The 15,112-nt window shown below is 35.3% G+C and overlaps 2 protein-coding genes across 22 annotated transcripts; one reads left to right on the top strand and one right to left on the bottom strand.

Moving 5' to 3' along the window:
- Positions 1 to 2,509: 2,509 nt before the first annotated feature.
- LOC137749520 (uncharacterized) lies at positions 2,510 to 6,614 on the top strand. Of its 2 annotated transcripts, none has more exons than XM_068489630.2 (11): positions 2,510 to 2,674; positions 3,152 to 3,217; positions 3,345 to 3,412; positions 3,556 to 3,589; positions 3,776 to 3,845; positions 4,151 to 4,208; positions 4,296 to 4,424; positions 5,052 to 5,143; positions 5,687 to 5,771; positions 6,028 to 6,106; positions 6,247 to 6,614. In XM_068489630.2, exons 1-11 carry the CDS (start codon positions 2,668 to 2,670, stop codon positions 6,327 to 6,329), a joined length of 771 nt encoding a protein of 256 aa, XP_068345731.2. In that variant the 5' UTR covers positions 2,510 to 2,667; the 3' UTR covers positions 6,330 to 6,614. The 2 variants fall into 2 exon arrangements, with proteins under 2 accessions (XP_068345731.2, XP_088544695.1); XM_088688569.1 differs by having other exon boundaries at positions 2,531 to 2,674; positions 6,038 to 6,106.
- A 618-nt stretch (positions 6,615 to 7,232) lies between these two features.
- Positions 7,233 to 14,441, bottom strand: LOC137749519 (uncharacterized). 20 transcript variants are annotated; one of them, XM_068489627.2, is made up of 16 exons: positions 14,153 to 14,441; positions 12,766 to 13,363; positions 12,208 to 12,337; positions 11,893 to 12,094; positions 11,580 to 11,666; positions 11,438 to 11,497; positions 11,239 to 11,340; positions 10,738 to 10,809; positions 10,504 to 10,559; positions 10,170 to 10,255; positions 9,356 to 9,446; positions 9,106 to 9,263; positions 8,894 to 8,985; positions 8,171 to 8,251; positions 7,916 to 7,989; positions 7,233 to 7,753 (listed from the first exon to the last, which is right to left on the bottom strand). In XM_068489627.2, exons 2-16 carry the CDS (start codon positions 13,325 to 13,327, stop codon positions 7,678 to 7,680), a joined length of 1,929 nt encoding a protein of 642 aa, XP_068345728.2. In that variant the 5' UTR covers positions 13,328 to 13,363; positions 14,153 to 14,441; the 3' UTR covers positions 7,233 to 7,677. The 20 variants fall into 20 exon arrangements, with proteins under 20 accessions (XP_068345728.2, XP_068345730.2, XP_088544688.1 ...); XM_068489629.2 differs by having other exon boundaries at positions 11,254 to 11,340; XM_088688562.1 differs by having other exon boundaries at positions 11,254 to 11,340; positions 12,766 to 13,372; positions 14,153 to 14,438.
- Positions 14,442 to 15,112: the final 671 nt, after the last annotated feature.

The following is a 15,112-nucleotide window of genomic DNA, read 5'->3' as shown; positions in this document are numbered from 1 at the left end:
TTTTTTTTTTTTTTTTTTTTTTTTGTCATAATGTATTTAGATAGTCTGAGAATGTAGCATGTGAGATTCTATTTAAATCTAAATAATGTTAGAAGCCTTAAAGAGTATCAGTAATTAATAGGCACTACCGACTCTTGTGATCTCATTATACACCTTAATTTCCAAGTTCCCGTTCAAGATTCATTTATAGTGATGAATGATATTAGAAGTGTTAAAAGTTCTAAGTTGCTAGTAATTAATAGCCCACTACCGACTCTTGCGATCTCATGGTATGAAACCTTAATTTTCAACTTCATTTTTAATTTCTCATTCAAAATTCATCTATAATGATGGAAGATATCAGAAGTGTAAATCCTAAGTTGTAAGTAATTAATAGGGCATTATTGACTCTTGCAACGCATATTACTCATTCACGTTTCATCCACTTATTCCTATACATGCATATTTGTCGATCGATTTATCCCTTGAACTTGTATGGAGCTGCCAATTTCTCCCTCTGAACTTTAATTTAAGCCAATTAGCACCTTGAAAATTTTAAATTAGCCAATTTCCCCATTGAACTTTAATTTTAGGCCGATCAACTGCCTAAACCTTTTATAAATAGCCAATTTCACCCTAGTGTTAGATTTTAAAAAAAATTCATCCATCTTGATCACAAAAACAACACACGACAACTATGTAAAGGCAAAAAGGATGAAAATTGAATAAAAGTTTCTAAAATCTAACGCCAGGGAGAGAATTGGCTATTGGCTAAAATTAAAGTTCAGATGTAATCAGCTAAAATTAAAGTTCAAGGGAGAAATTGGCTAATTAAAAATGTTCAAGGGAGTAATGGGCTAAAATTAAAATTCAGGGGGAATTTGACAGCTCCATACAAGTTCATGGGGGCAAATCAACAAATACCTTTCCTGTAAAAGAACATATAAACCAAAACTCGTGTCGTTCAACTATTAATATATCTATTTAGTGTTAAGTCATGATGAAGTCAGTTGCTTGAACTTTGAATTATAAATGTGTATGAAGCCCTTAATTGGACACACATTTTCAAAAACTATCTTTTCACATTGTTAATTTGAGTCGTTGATCACGTAAGTCGATATTTTACGAATAAAGATGCTATATTGTATTTGTTTCTAATAATAGCAAAACACGTGTAGCAAAAGCTTTTATTTTAGTAGTCTGAGAATATAGCACATGAGATTCTATTTAAATCTAAATGATGTGAGAAACGTTAAAGCTTAAAGCTGTTAATAATTCATAGACACTACCGACTCTTGCAATCTCATGATATGAAACCTCAATTTTCAAGTTCTCGTTCAATATTCATTTATAGTGATGAATGATATGAAACCTTTTGGTGGGAGCAACATGTGATAAAACACAACTCGTGAGAAGAAGTGGTTTAGATTCTACGCGGACAGGTATATGTTAAAATCCCTACACTTGTTCCTCATGCATGTCGAGGCCCCACCACATTTCATCGTATTACCTTAGGTCCTTAAATTAATAAATGAATGAATATTTTTTTTTTTTAAACAAACGATATTATCAAATTTAATAAGAGAATGGAGAACTGTGCTAAGTCTCACAATGAGCTAGTAATAATATGATTTGAATTCTTCTTCGGCAAGAATCAAACCTAAAACTTCACTTACAAGTGAAGAGTGAAGAAGAATATTATTAGGCTGTAGTGCTAGGTCTAATGATATTTCTCTTCACTTATAAGTGCGAGGTTATTACAAGTGAAGAAGTCTTATGTTAGATTATCGCCATCGTCTGCCAACTAGGGGTGCAACTTGGGTTGGGCTAATCCGAACCCACTCATGTCCAACCCGACTTTAAACCCGAACAAATAAGTCATTTTTTTTTTTTTGTTATAATCTGTCCCAACCCAACCCAATTTCAACCCGTTCATTGATTGGGTTGAGTTGGATTGATCATTTTCCCATTCATTCCCAACCCAACGTAACCAACTAACCAAACCCAATCTAACCAGATTGTAACTCATATCAATCAATGTTCATACTACACCCAAGTGAGCCAAGTTCAAAAACCAATGCCCTTTCTAATTTTTTTTTTTTTTTTTTTGTAAATTACCCTTTATAATTACTTAAACTTTTAGGGGATAAGAGACTTTGATTAGTCGGTCCATATTCCTAATCTCTAAATCCTAAAGTTTTATAGTAGATTGATTTATGAAATTAAAGTTAGCTAGCTTTGATGCTACTTGGCTTAATTTTTTTAGAAATTCTTGGAAACTAAGTTTTTACAAGATTAAACTTGAAAAAATTGAGCAACCTGAATCTAACCTAAGCAAACCCTAACCCAATTAAACCCGAGCCCATATGAACCTAAATGAAATCGAGTCCGAATTGTAAAAGTTGGGTTAGGATTGGGTTGACCTTCCAACCTGTTCGAGTTGTACCCTACCGCCAACTCTTTTTCTATTAGCGTAGATAATATCATTTGTTAAAAAAATAAATAAATACATAAATGAATAATAAATTGTATAAATCGAAATAATAGATAACGAAATAAGAAGAACAAAACGCAGCGTTTCAGGGGGCCTAGGTCTTCTTCTGCTCGTGGAGTTTAGCGGATTTGGTACGGAGACACCTCGGCTCTGAGTAGCGAGAAGAGTCGAAATCAGAGAAGAATTTCGAAATCATGACGGGTAATTGATGCTAATTACACTATTTTTTGTGTAAATTTTGTTTCTTTATCGATTTGATGAACTAAAAGGTCGCGATTTAAGTTAATTGTATAACTTTTAGCCGCCCAATGAAGCTGTATATTCTTAATTTTTTTTTTTTAATGTTGGGTTTGTAGCATTAAATTTCTATTGAAGAATGTATTTTAATTAGAATTTTGAAGTTTTCGATTTTTTTATGTTCGTTTTGTAGTTTGTCACTGATTTTGGTATTTTAGATTGCTTTTTGTGAAATTTAAAGTTACCCTGAAACTCCAATTGCATAATTTTTTGTTGATAATAAATGGGATTTTGTTGATATAATTTTTTTTTGTTGAGGTTTTCAGGATATGGGATTTGATCGAAATGTGTGATTTTTATCACAAGGCTACGAAATTTTACTAAATTATGTTTCAAGCTATGGAATTTACTTAACTGTGTGTTTTACTACTATGTTTACAGACTATATACAAGAGCAGGAGATGGAAATCGAAGCGTTGGAAGCAATACTTGCGGATGATTTCAAAGGTATCTGCTATGTGGTGCTTCTGCAGACCAACATTTGTTATAAAATTTGTTATCTGTTTTCATTTTTTATTATCACAAGTAGTGAAATTAATTGGAATGTTCTTTTCTGTTGTTTTCGATATGCCAGAAATACATTCGGGTGAGAGCGGGTTAAATACTTCCAAGAGGTGTTTTCAAATAAAAGTATCTCCAGTGGTAGGTATCTCCTTCTCTTTCTGTTTGCATTCTACTGGCATAATTGTTATAACAGCCTCATGTCAAGCCAAGAATGTTTACGTCTTCACTAGACATATGTTCAGGTTTTCCTTATGTGTATTTCTTTGCTTTCTTTTCAACAGGATGATGAAGCAGATGAATTTACAACCAATCCAGGTATTTTCTTTCTGCATTATACGATGTCTTGAATGATGCCCTTGTGTTACTTCTTAGTTGGATAACCAACTTGATTTTTTTTTTTTTATCTAGAAATGTTCAGGAGTTCTTCTTTTTCGACTTTTTGTATTTTGTATCTTTTGCATTTCATTTGGACATAAGCTGTTTTGGAAACTTCTGTTTCAGTTCAGCTAGCTTTGATTTTCTCACACACAGAAAGATACCCAGATGAGCCTCCACTTTTGAATTTGAATAGGTATGGCTCAAAATTGTGCTACTCTCCGCTCTTTATTGTTCGTAAGGATGGAAAGAACTTGATCATTTTCATTGCCCTTTTTCTTCTGGACAAAGCAAATACAAGGTCTACTTAGTACCTTCTTGTAACTGCATATATAAATACTACTAAAAGGAAAAGAAAGAAGTTCGAGAAAAATTATTATTGTTCAGATATAACAGTTCCGTCGGTATTGTGTTATTAAGTAAGGCTGTGGGAAAGTCAGAAGTGCGGATGCATGATGCTATATGAGGAACTATTCTAATGGTTGATTTTTTTCCCTCTAGTTTACGTTGTATACAAGGAGAACATCTAAGAATTTTGAAAGAAAAGCTTATGCAAGAGGTAATTTTGGGTACTCATTATATGTCCTATAGATGATGTGAAGTTATCTAATTTGCGGACTTTGATTCAATATCTATATTTTTACAGGCATCTGAAAACCTTGGTATGGCTATGATCTACACACTAGTTACATCAGCCAAGGAATGGCTTTCTGAACAATATTGTCAAGACACTAGTCTTGAGGATGCTGAAGCAGAAGAAGCAGCAAAGGATGATGTATGCCTTTTGTCCTATGTCTTCATATCTAATCATCTTGTGGCTATTTGCTTTCTTAATCTCTAAAGAATAAATGGAGTTTAGGTCCTACTGTTCCTTGAAATCTATACATTCAAGATCCCAAAACCTTGCAAACCTGTTTGAGTCAATGTCCTTGGGAGATAGTTGAATGTACAATGTGCTAGTTTTCACACTCTGGTGTCTCTTGTATGTATTTAAGTCTTGCTGAGGCTTTTACATGTCTAAAGATAGCTGGAAGAAGTTAAGTCATGAAATCATTGGGGTTGTCAATAGAACTGCTAGCTATTCTCTCCAAGAGACCCTCTTTCTTTCTCCTTGGTCTGGATGAGTTGTGTATCTGGAAAGGTGAAGCTTCTAGAAGATTAATCATACTTTTTCAAAGGGTGTTCATCTTTTCTCTTCTGCGTCTTGCTATTTTCGGCATGAATTTGATGCAATTGGTTGTGAATATTAGTGAAAAAATGCATAACTAGCTTCACACTTTCCTGATGGGATTTACTTTTTTTCATTCAAAGTTGTATGTTTGCATCTCTGGTAAGGATTGTTCACCTGAAAAAGATAGTCTCCAGGAGCTGCTTCTTACTTTCCTGCTCCTTCCTGTTTTAGGTAATCATACCACATGGAGAACCAGTTACAGTTGAAACATTTCTGGCATGGAGAGAGATGTTTGAAGCAGAGTTGGCCCTGGAACGAGCCAAGTAAGTATTATTGTTGTATAATTTCAATAAGGTTTTCTTCGTTAACTCTCAGTAATTTTGTCATTATAAAGCATGTGAAAGTGGGGATCAGTAATATCGGTTCGTACAGATGTTTCTGATATCTTTTTCACCAAAAAGTTCTACATTTTGTGAAGAAAGATCTAATTATGCTGGAGAGGCATGAGATGTGGAATTCATTTCTATGTATACATGAGGACATTATGTTGTGCACGATAGACATGACATTAGAGAGAGAAGAGACATATACAAGAGCCAGGTCTTTGTTTAGCAGGTTATGTGGTGGGATGGTTAGGATTAGTTGTAGGTTCAAATCATACTAAAAAAGCTTGTTATGAGAAAAGAAGGAAAAAAGAAGCCGCGATGGTTCATTAGCCCCTTAACCAAGACTTCCCGGTCAAAAAGAAATATATAAATTCCAAGGAATCCTTCTTGAAAGTTAACAATTTCCCAATAGTAGATCATCATATATTTCTGCTTGAAGTCTTTATTTTCATTTCTGACGGATGGTGATCAATTTCCAAGGTTAATGCCTGACGCTGCACTTTCAGCACCCAAGGAAAAGAGGCTCACAGGTAGACAGTGGTTTGAAACCGGAAGACATGCTGTGGTAATTTATTCTACCCTAAACTTTACCTTCATCTTACATTGTTCAGTTTTCCCAAAAACAAGTAAATACAGCGAAAACTAAACTAATGCGTTACCAGTCTGATTTGATGGTTGAGTTAGTTTCATGGTACATTATTCAGGGGTAATACGAGGGGAAGTTTTGGGTTATTGCATGTGGGGATTTTATTGTTGGAACATATAATGGCTTAGTTTCAAAGAATAAACAGTAATACGAGTGACTTTTTCTCACACCATAGAAAGGTGCAGCTCCAGCCTCTGAAGGGTCCGATGAAGAGGATGAGGATGAGATTGACTTCGATTCTGATGATTTTGAAGGTGATTCTCTCTCCTTTTAGTCCATGTAGTCTTATGTTGATGAGACCAAAATCAGTCGAATCACTTATATTTTGTTGTGAAGGAATCCTTTGTGTTCACAATCTGATGAAGAAACCATCTTGTCTTGTGGTTAATGGCAGATGACGAAGACGATATGCTGGAACACTATTTGGCCGAGAAGTCCGACTCATCAACCCACTCTTCGAAGAGGGTCAATAACTAGACCTAAAAACAACAGAACGAGAGCGCATCATCCGATGAACAATATGCCTAGTTTTGGCTGTCTTCATATGTATTTCATGCTTTACTCGAGGCGTCGAGGACAGAGGAGATTGTAGGTTTTATGACTGATTTTCTTTGTAGAGAGCCGAGGGAGAAGATATGATGTTGCAAAATATAAAATAACTGCTTCACGGTTGGTAAACTTGCGGTTTTACATTTGTTCGAATACTTGTTACTCACAATTTTGATGAATTTTGATAGTGATATTTCGGTCATACTTTCTGAAGCTCAATACTTTAGACACTGGTGTCAAGAAAACCAGCCGAAAGCATCGTCGACGCAACAATCAGATATGGGAGGGGTGGTCTTAGGACCTTCAATTTCTCAAACATCGGGAAGGGAATTGGTATTAGAATAAGAGCTAGTCAATAAAAACAATAATAATAAACGCATGAAATTAACACTTCAGTCTCATCCGTCAAGACCTGAATAACAGCAAATTATCAAATTTTATTGAGGTATTTGTTGGTTTGCATCCTAAACTTGTACAGAGGTGCTAATTTTCCTCTTGAAGTTTAATTTAGCCGATTATCCTCCTGAACTTTTATAATTAGCCAATTTCTTCTTTAACTTTAACTTTAGCCAATTATCCCTAGAATTTTATAAATAGGCAATTCCCCCTTATCGTTTTTCATTCTTTTTGCCTCCATACATTGTCATGTGTTATCTGTGTGATCAACATAGATAAAAAATTAACTCGTGTCAAGGGAGAAATTGGCTATTTATAAAAGTTCAGGGTAATCACCTAAAATTAAAGTTCATGAGGGAATGGACTAATTATAAAAATTTAAGGAGATAATTGGCTAAATTTAAAGTTCACAGAAATTTGACAGCTCTATAAGTATTGGGGGAAAATCGACAAATATGCCAATTTTATTTCCAACTTCAGTTCAGTATCCAAATATTCCACAGGACAAGCAATAAATACTTCATGAAATCTTAGCCAAGTCAATCCACAAGTACTTCCTGCGATGAAACTTTTGACCCCCCTTCCTAGTTCCTACCCTATCCCACTCACCTACTACACAATTTTCACTTGCACTCTGCCTATTATAATTTGTCCTCGCTCTTTCGGAGTCACGGCTATTTCAACATTACACATTTTTATGTTACAATGGAACCTTGTATATCTGAAATACCACCTTGATCTTGAAATCGGCACGGTAAAGCCAATAAAGATCTACAGCTTGCTACCAACGGCCGTATGCGCACCTCTGAGAATTTTTCATTGTTCATGACACCGATCAGCTTTGAGGAACGTGGGAGTAATTGTACAATATTCTTCTGCTCTATACACATCCTTGATCAGTCATGGCTTGAGCAATAGTCAGAAAAGCAGAAATGATGGCTCCGTGGACCAAAGACCTGTCAAGCACGTAAGAAAATTTGATTCTTGGAGTGTTTAACGTTAACAGTACGCAACTTTTACATAGCCAGCGCAAAAGTCACAACAACAGAGGTTATCTAGTTTCTTCAAAGATTCAAGAGGAAAAGAGAAGGCAAGCATCAATACGATAAAGCACTTACTCAGGACTTTCTTTCTGGTAACCAAAGTCAGCCGCAGCTTTGAGGGTTCTCTGGTAAGTCTGTTTCATTGATTCCTGAGAGTTATGATGCAAATCAGAAATCATACAGAAAAACAAAAACATACCAGGTCAAACCTTCGAGAGCAAACTTTACATTCCTCTCAGCTTCCAATGATGAACGTTTCGTATTTAAAAACCCCTACAACTACTTACTGTTAACATTTATACCAGCGAGATAAAATATACACAGCGTCACCTGTAATTTGGATTCAAAGTCCTCGGGGGACCAGTTCACTGAATTACACTCATGGTTCAATTCAAATTCTCCAGCAACCACCTGCTACCCATTAAACAACAAAGGGAGAACATAAATTTAAGGAAAAGAAGAAGATAATCAGAAGCCATACTGACAAAAATAATAAAATTTTAATTCCCAAATGTCACTTCCGTAGAATTTTCGATGTTAGATCTCCAGCATGCTAAAATTGAAGTATTGAGCCCAAAACCAATTGGCAATAACTGGAGGCCCATATTTTCATATATTAGAAGCAAGCTTAGAATACCCAATGTGATATTTTTGTATTTAATGCACCCATTCACATGGCCAAAAATGTGAAGTTATATTGGGTGATGCTGAGCATGAAAGACTAAACCTAACGCATGGATGAACAGCCCCCTCTGATGCCATGTCATAGTAAAAGGATATATGAGAGCTTAATGATTTCATTATCGAGAGAGATGGATTAGAATACTCGATGTGAGATTCTGATATTCTTAACAGAAACTTTGATGTTGAATGATCTCATGCGCTACTGAATTCCCTTTTTCTTTGGAGTCTGGACCGAAGAATTCCATATATTTTCATAAACAGACAAGCTTGGCTTGAACTTGGCATAAATTTGGACCAAATAAAAACATTTTGGACTAAATAAAAACATGATACGTATGAAGTTTATAATAGCATTATTCAAGCACATACTCCACCAGAACCAGCAGCCACTGCAGGAGCGATTAAAACATTAGCTTTTCTCAGAATATCAACAGCATCAGGTGTACAAGGCATGTTTGAACCTAGATACAAGAAAAGAACAACAAATAATAGGTGTTACAGAGCTAACGTTAATGATTATGAAAACAAATGAAAAAAAAAATAAAAAAACGACTATGCCAGTTGTTACCAGTAATCACTACCTTCTACTAGTATACGACATCCTGAATTAACCAGATTAATGGCATCAGTCTGATCAATTTCGTTCTGGGTAGCACAAGGAAACACAACATCACACCTTTCAGTCCAAGGTTTAGCTTCATCGTAATACTTAGATCGAGCATAAGTCTTTGAATAGTCTCTGCAGATGAGATGTAAAACCAATGAACCCCTGAAGGTAACTATACCACGCGATTTGATAAACAGATGCAAAACAGATGACAAGAAACAGACCTCAAACTTCTCTGTTGAGCTTTGATCTCCCTCAAAAATGATATTTTCATGTAATCAAATCCTTCATCATCCACCAAATAACCCTTCGAGTCTATATGCAATAAATTGCAGATAAAAGGCATGTGTGTTATTAAATGTCAATAACCAGTCTTATTCACTCTAAATTTTTTTATTTTTTTGGGAAAATTCACTCTAAATGTTTACAACTTCGAAAATCCCAACTTCCTGACGCAAAGCCCTAGGCAATCCAAATAAAGCATGGAACTAGAATATGAAATAGCCAAGGTTTCCGCATATAATAACTGGGGAGAAAAAGAATTTAACACCACATTCACAGCACAAGTACTCTAGCTCTTCATATATTTTCTCTTTCTTCAGATGCAATCAGAAAACTAATTCATTTTGTTATTTCGATCCAAATACAGCCACAGATGTTAACATATCATCTTTACAACCCAAGATACAAAACCAATCAAGGCCACAGAAGATACAAACAGACTCCTAGCTCACACTGGTTTTAACGTGCTAAGTTCATTGTTTTTATAATCTTTTGGATGAAGAAGTGCTAGGAAAGCTGTTGACAATATGATTGTTCTCCAGATCATTCATCACTATGATCGCGTCAAACATTTAAAATTTAAACATTCTTAGCAAGTAAATCATGCCATAGTTCAAGTAGTTACTACACATGACTGGTATGACACATGGAAATTTTTTCATGTCAAACATTCATACCAGATATGTATATTACTAAAAATTTCCATCAAAAGACATCATTCAAGTAGCTCCAAAAATACTTGTTATAAGAAAATACCGGAAACTGTAATCGGAATCGCGCCATATGCAATAAGCTTCTCCAGGACATGCAATGCAATCTTTCCAGAACCACTTACAACACACCTGGAGGGAAATTTATAAAGACATCTTCAAAATAACCTTTAAGCAATCACAAATTATACATTCTCTCTTGTGGACACACACATATACATAGATACATATATGTATACAAAAATTCAAAGATTGTTGAACAGGATTGGATTCTTCAAAAGGCTACATAAACAGAAAGAACTCCCATGTGCTGTTCTATGTCAATATCCTATGGTGTTTTGTGAAAATTTTAGAACTTCTGAAAGTCAGGTAAAAGGTACCTTAATCCTTTGAAATCTTTATTGAGGTCTGCAAGTAGGAGTTGTGCAAAGAAAACCTGGAGAAGCATGGGAACTTTGTTCACATCATCAGAAATGAAGATGAAAATTACAATGGATCTTGTAATACCCGCAAAAAATAGACATATCTAGTAAGTTCTCACCAAAAAATTCAAAAATTGAAAAAGAAAAAGAGAAAGCCGAACACGAGCAAGGGAAAGTTGTGATATTAGTTACCAGTCCATATCCGGTAGCTTCAGTTCGAAGGCTAGAGCCAGACCAAAATATCCTTGGCCCTGTAAAACTTCCCTGCATAAGTAACGCATACATATAAAAACATAAAGACATTACTTAAGTCTCTTCCCATGAGAAACACTTAAGCAGAAACTTTACTTTTTTACAGATAGAAAAGAACACTAAATAGTTAAAGACATATCACTTAATTATCTTTCCATGATAAAAAGATAAGCATAATCTTAACTTTCATACGGATAGAAACGAACAATAGACTTTGTCGGGGATAGAAAGAACAATAGACTTTTGTCAGGATAGAAAGGAGTAATAGTCTTTGTCAGGATAGAAAAGAACAATAGGATTGTTTATTTAATTACTATTTTCCGAATTTCCATAACCCTATGGTCCTACATCAGATTTAGAAAAAGCAATGTCATCAATGGCATCTAGATACTAAATTACATCACAAAAGGTAAGAAGATAAATTCAGAAATAGTTTGTTACCGGTGTTTCTGGTACCTGAAAGTGACCAGCTAGACGCCTATATTGTCCAAAAAGGTATCCCATTTCTCGAGTACCAACACCCATCTCCTCTGAAGGAAGGTCCTAAAGTGTATACAGCATTAAACCAGGCATGCATACAACACCGAAATTCCATATGGAGAAAAAAATTATATATGGAATGTAATCTTCCTGAAGTTACCTTGTCAACACCCAAATAACGATAAATTTCATTCATAAAACTTTGGCAAAAACGCATAACCTGTCAGTTTAGAAACAATCATTCACAACTTCTGAGGAGGCTAAAAATGACGAACAACATATAACAAATTGAAAACTTTTACCTCATTATCACTTTTTCCCTTTGGATCAAAATCACTACCTCCCGCTGCCCCTCCAATTTTGTATGGTGACAAGGCATTCTTTAGAGTCTGTACATAAGGTAAATAGCACAATGCAAAGTCGTCACAAGACTTAGTCACTTCCAATCTGAAGGGTTTAACCTTGCCACTAGTATTTAGCTTGGCGTTCTTATGAGCACCAATCACTAGAATACACAAATCAACAGAGGTATAGGAAGTAAAAGATTTGGCAAAAGTTTGACCCAACCTAAAGACGACAAGTCAACTCAGAAGAACTCAAGAAAACAACTAATACCTGTTCAAATCCAAGAAACTTGGCAATGCTCAAGTTCATAGAAGGATGAAACCGGAAGCCACCCCTACATGGACCCAAGGCCTGGTTAAATTGTACTCGAAATCCTCGGTTAACATGTGTCTCACCTCTATCATCCATCCATGGAACTCGAAAAACAAGCATGCGCTCAGGTTCTAGCAAGCGCTCCATGATGTTTACATAACTGAAAAGAGAAAAAGCCACTTGATAATTTTACAGAAATCAGAAATCAGAAATAAGACTTTGTTTTTGTTAAACAGCTTGACTAAAATAATACACCATCCGAAGGAAACTCACTGAGAATTTTTTGCAATCACTCTTTCTAAAGCATGAACCACTTCATGCACCGATTGTATGAACTCAACCTCATGAGGATCCCTTTTCAGTGCAGCTTCAACAATCGATCCAGCCGTTTTTGACATAAGAGCTACATTTAAGAGTAATTCCAAAGAAAAATCAACCAAACGGGAAAAATTATTTACAAATTAAAGTTTAAACTCAAAATTCATTTCTTTCAGTCATATGAAGGTGTAAATAATGTGCAAATATCAACAGCTTAATGTTAACAACTCCATTTAATGCCAGAAGAAGTATTTAGGTGTGTGCATGCTAAACCGCAGAAAATAAGTCAACTGAACCAAAGTTTTCATTCAGCAACGAGTTAAAAAATTACAAATCCCAAATGCAAACTTAACCGCAAGGGACACTTTCATAAACATGAAAATTAACAATAACGTAACTTCACGAAAAGAATTTCCTGGGAGACACTCTGCAAATAATTAATGCAGAATTCAGATGGTGATTATTTGAAACTTCCAAAGCAAACTAAAAGAAAATTGAGCAGAACGTGCTAACCTTTGACATAAATGGGTTTGTCAGCAACGACCTTATCCTTGGAGGCCATTTGAAGGCGAAGTGCCTCTTTGTGAAGCAAACTATTGTTGTGTTCCTCGAGTGCGCTCATCTGCATATTCCGGCTGCCCTCGTTTCCATAGGGGTTTCTTCTATGCTTCCTACCATACTCTCTACACACAGAGCAAAAAATCCTAGCTGTCCCTTCCTTGACATCAACATAAGCCCATTTGTAGGTATCAGCCCATTCCTCTCTCCATCTTTTCACAACCTTTTTCTTCCTTTTTACTGGTTGTCCCTTTGACATGTCTTGATCATCACTAGGGAGTTGAGAAGCCATTACCATATTCTTACTCTCGTCATGATCCTCAACAGAAGGTTCCCGTGGTGGAACACCAATAAGGGGGGTGTTAGCAAATGAAGGATCGTCATCCCCAGCTCCAATTTCTAAATCAATCTCTTCCCCCAGCTCCCGAACCACTAAGTGATGCCTCTGTGCCTGCTGAATCAAGTTCATATCATCCATCATGGAGTTCATCCTTATTCCACTCCCTGGTAACAACATTCAGCATGACAGTCTTAACCGAAACCCAAAATCCTGCTGCATCCGCTTGTCATGGAGAGATTCATTAACTCCTTTTTACAATTGTCTAAATGAATAAATTAGAAAACAAAATAATTTCACAGAACAATATAACCAAAAAAAATTATAAACTCCATTCATTCAGAACCTAGAACGTACCAAACCTTACAACATTAGTAGCCACGAAGTTGAGGTTTATATTTCATAAGGTATGAATCAATATATAGCCTGAAATCTTCTATTTATATTTTTCACATATCCTAACTATATTATAACCAATACAAGAGTGTATAAAGGCACATAAAATCCACGGCTATCAGTGCACGTACAATTACGAAACCCTCGAGAATCCATAATTAGTTTAGCTGAACACTTGGTTGCTCATACCACTTAGGATTTGTCCCCCCCCTAAAGAAACGAAAAAATCTGGTCCACTGAGCCCAACAAAGCATATGCATAACTTCGATAACAGTTCTGACTTCCTAGAAGCCAAAACAACAAGAACCAAAGCACCAATTCACAACATCATCTTCTCAGTTATCCTTAAAAACTCTATAAACCCAGGTGAAGTAACTAATCATTCAATTAAGCTGAAAACACATCCAAATACACCAGAAATCCAAAATTACAGACAAAAAAACATGAACTTTGAATTCTCATTCTCAGATAAGAATCAAGTAACCCCACAAACCAAATCCATTTCCAATCATCCCACAACTCATTTCTCAAAATTCAACTACACCCACACGTTAGTTCTCAATTTTAAACAAAGACCAAAATCCAGACACGAAAAACGTCGTGGAGTACCGTGAGAGCAGAAGACGAAAAGGATGAACTCGAAACGTATCAAGTTGCAGTTTCAAAGTTGGGTCTTTGAGCAGTTGTTCTTCTCCAACGCTGGAACAAAGAGTCGCGGGAATTGTCGATGAGGACGACGCAAAGAGTGAGATGAACGGGTCTGGATAGTCTTTCGATCAGATTCTTGAGTGAGAAGAAGAGAGGAGAGATTGTATGGTAGAACAGTAACACAAAAGAAAAAGAGATCGTCTTGTTGTCTAAATTACCTGTTAACAATTTTTTTTATTTTATTTTTAATTTTATTTTATTTTATTTTTTTTATCCATAGTCCAGTGGTATTGGGACAAATTTATCATTATTTAAAAGTGAGACATCTTAGACTCAATTATTGTCAAATGCGAAGTTAAGCCACATTATTATGACAAATTTATTGTAAGGTTTAGTTCATTTCCCACCTTTTAGTATAGATACTATCATTCGTTTAAAAAAATAAAAAATTTTGTGCAGTCTCACGTCATCATAGCATAGCCTCACCCATATATCATACCATGTTATGATGATGTGAGTAATGAAATAAACAAAACAAAAAAAAATTGATTTATGGGAAATTACATTATTGTTTATGAGAAATAATTGTCTTTTCACTTTTTTTTTATTATTATTTTATTATTTATTATTTTTGTTTTTCGTTAAGGTTTATGCATGAAGATTTGTGCCGAAAAATCCTTCCTTCAATGGGTAAAAAATCGAGAGAACTCTAGGAGCTCCATCCACTAAGTCTTCCCTGTTGTGGCATCAGTGATGTGATGTGAATGAGACTAAGATGAGATGAAAATTATGAATCTAGCTAAATGATGAAATATCCATAATTGAACATTAATAAATTGAGAAGCTTGAAATGAATTTTTCCTAAAGATCTATATGCAGAGCTACAAGTTCAGATCAAAGATGTTGGAATCTTTATGGACA

Source organism: Pyrus communis, chromosome 17, assembly GCF_041283825.1.
Source record: "Pyrus communis isolate YQ-2024b chromosome 17, ASM4128382v1, whole genome shotgun sequence".
Taxonomy (NCBI): domain Eukaryota; kingdom Viridiplantae; phylum Streptophyta; class Magnoliopsida; order Rosales; family Rosaceae; genus Pyrus; species Pyrus communis.
Note: the sequence above shows the minus strand (reverse complement) of the source record. Positions and strands in the feature narration are given on the sequence as shown.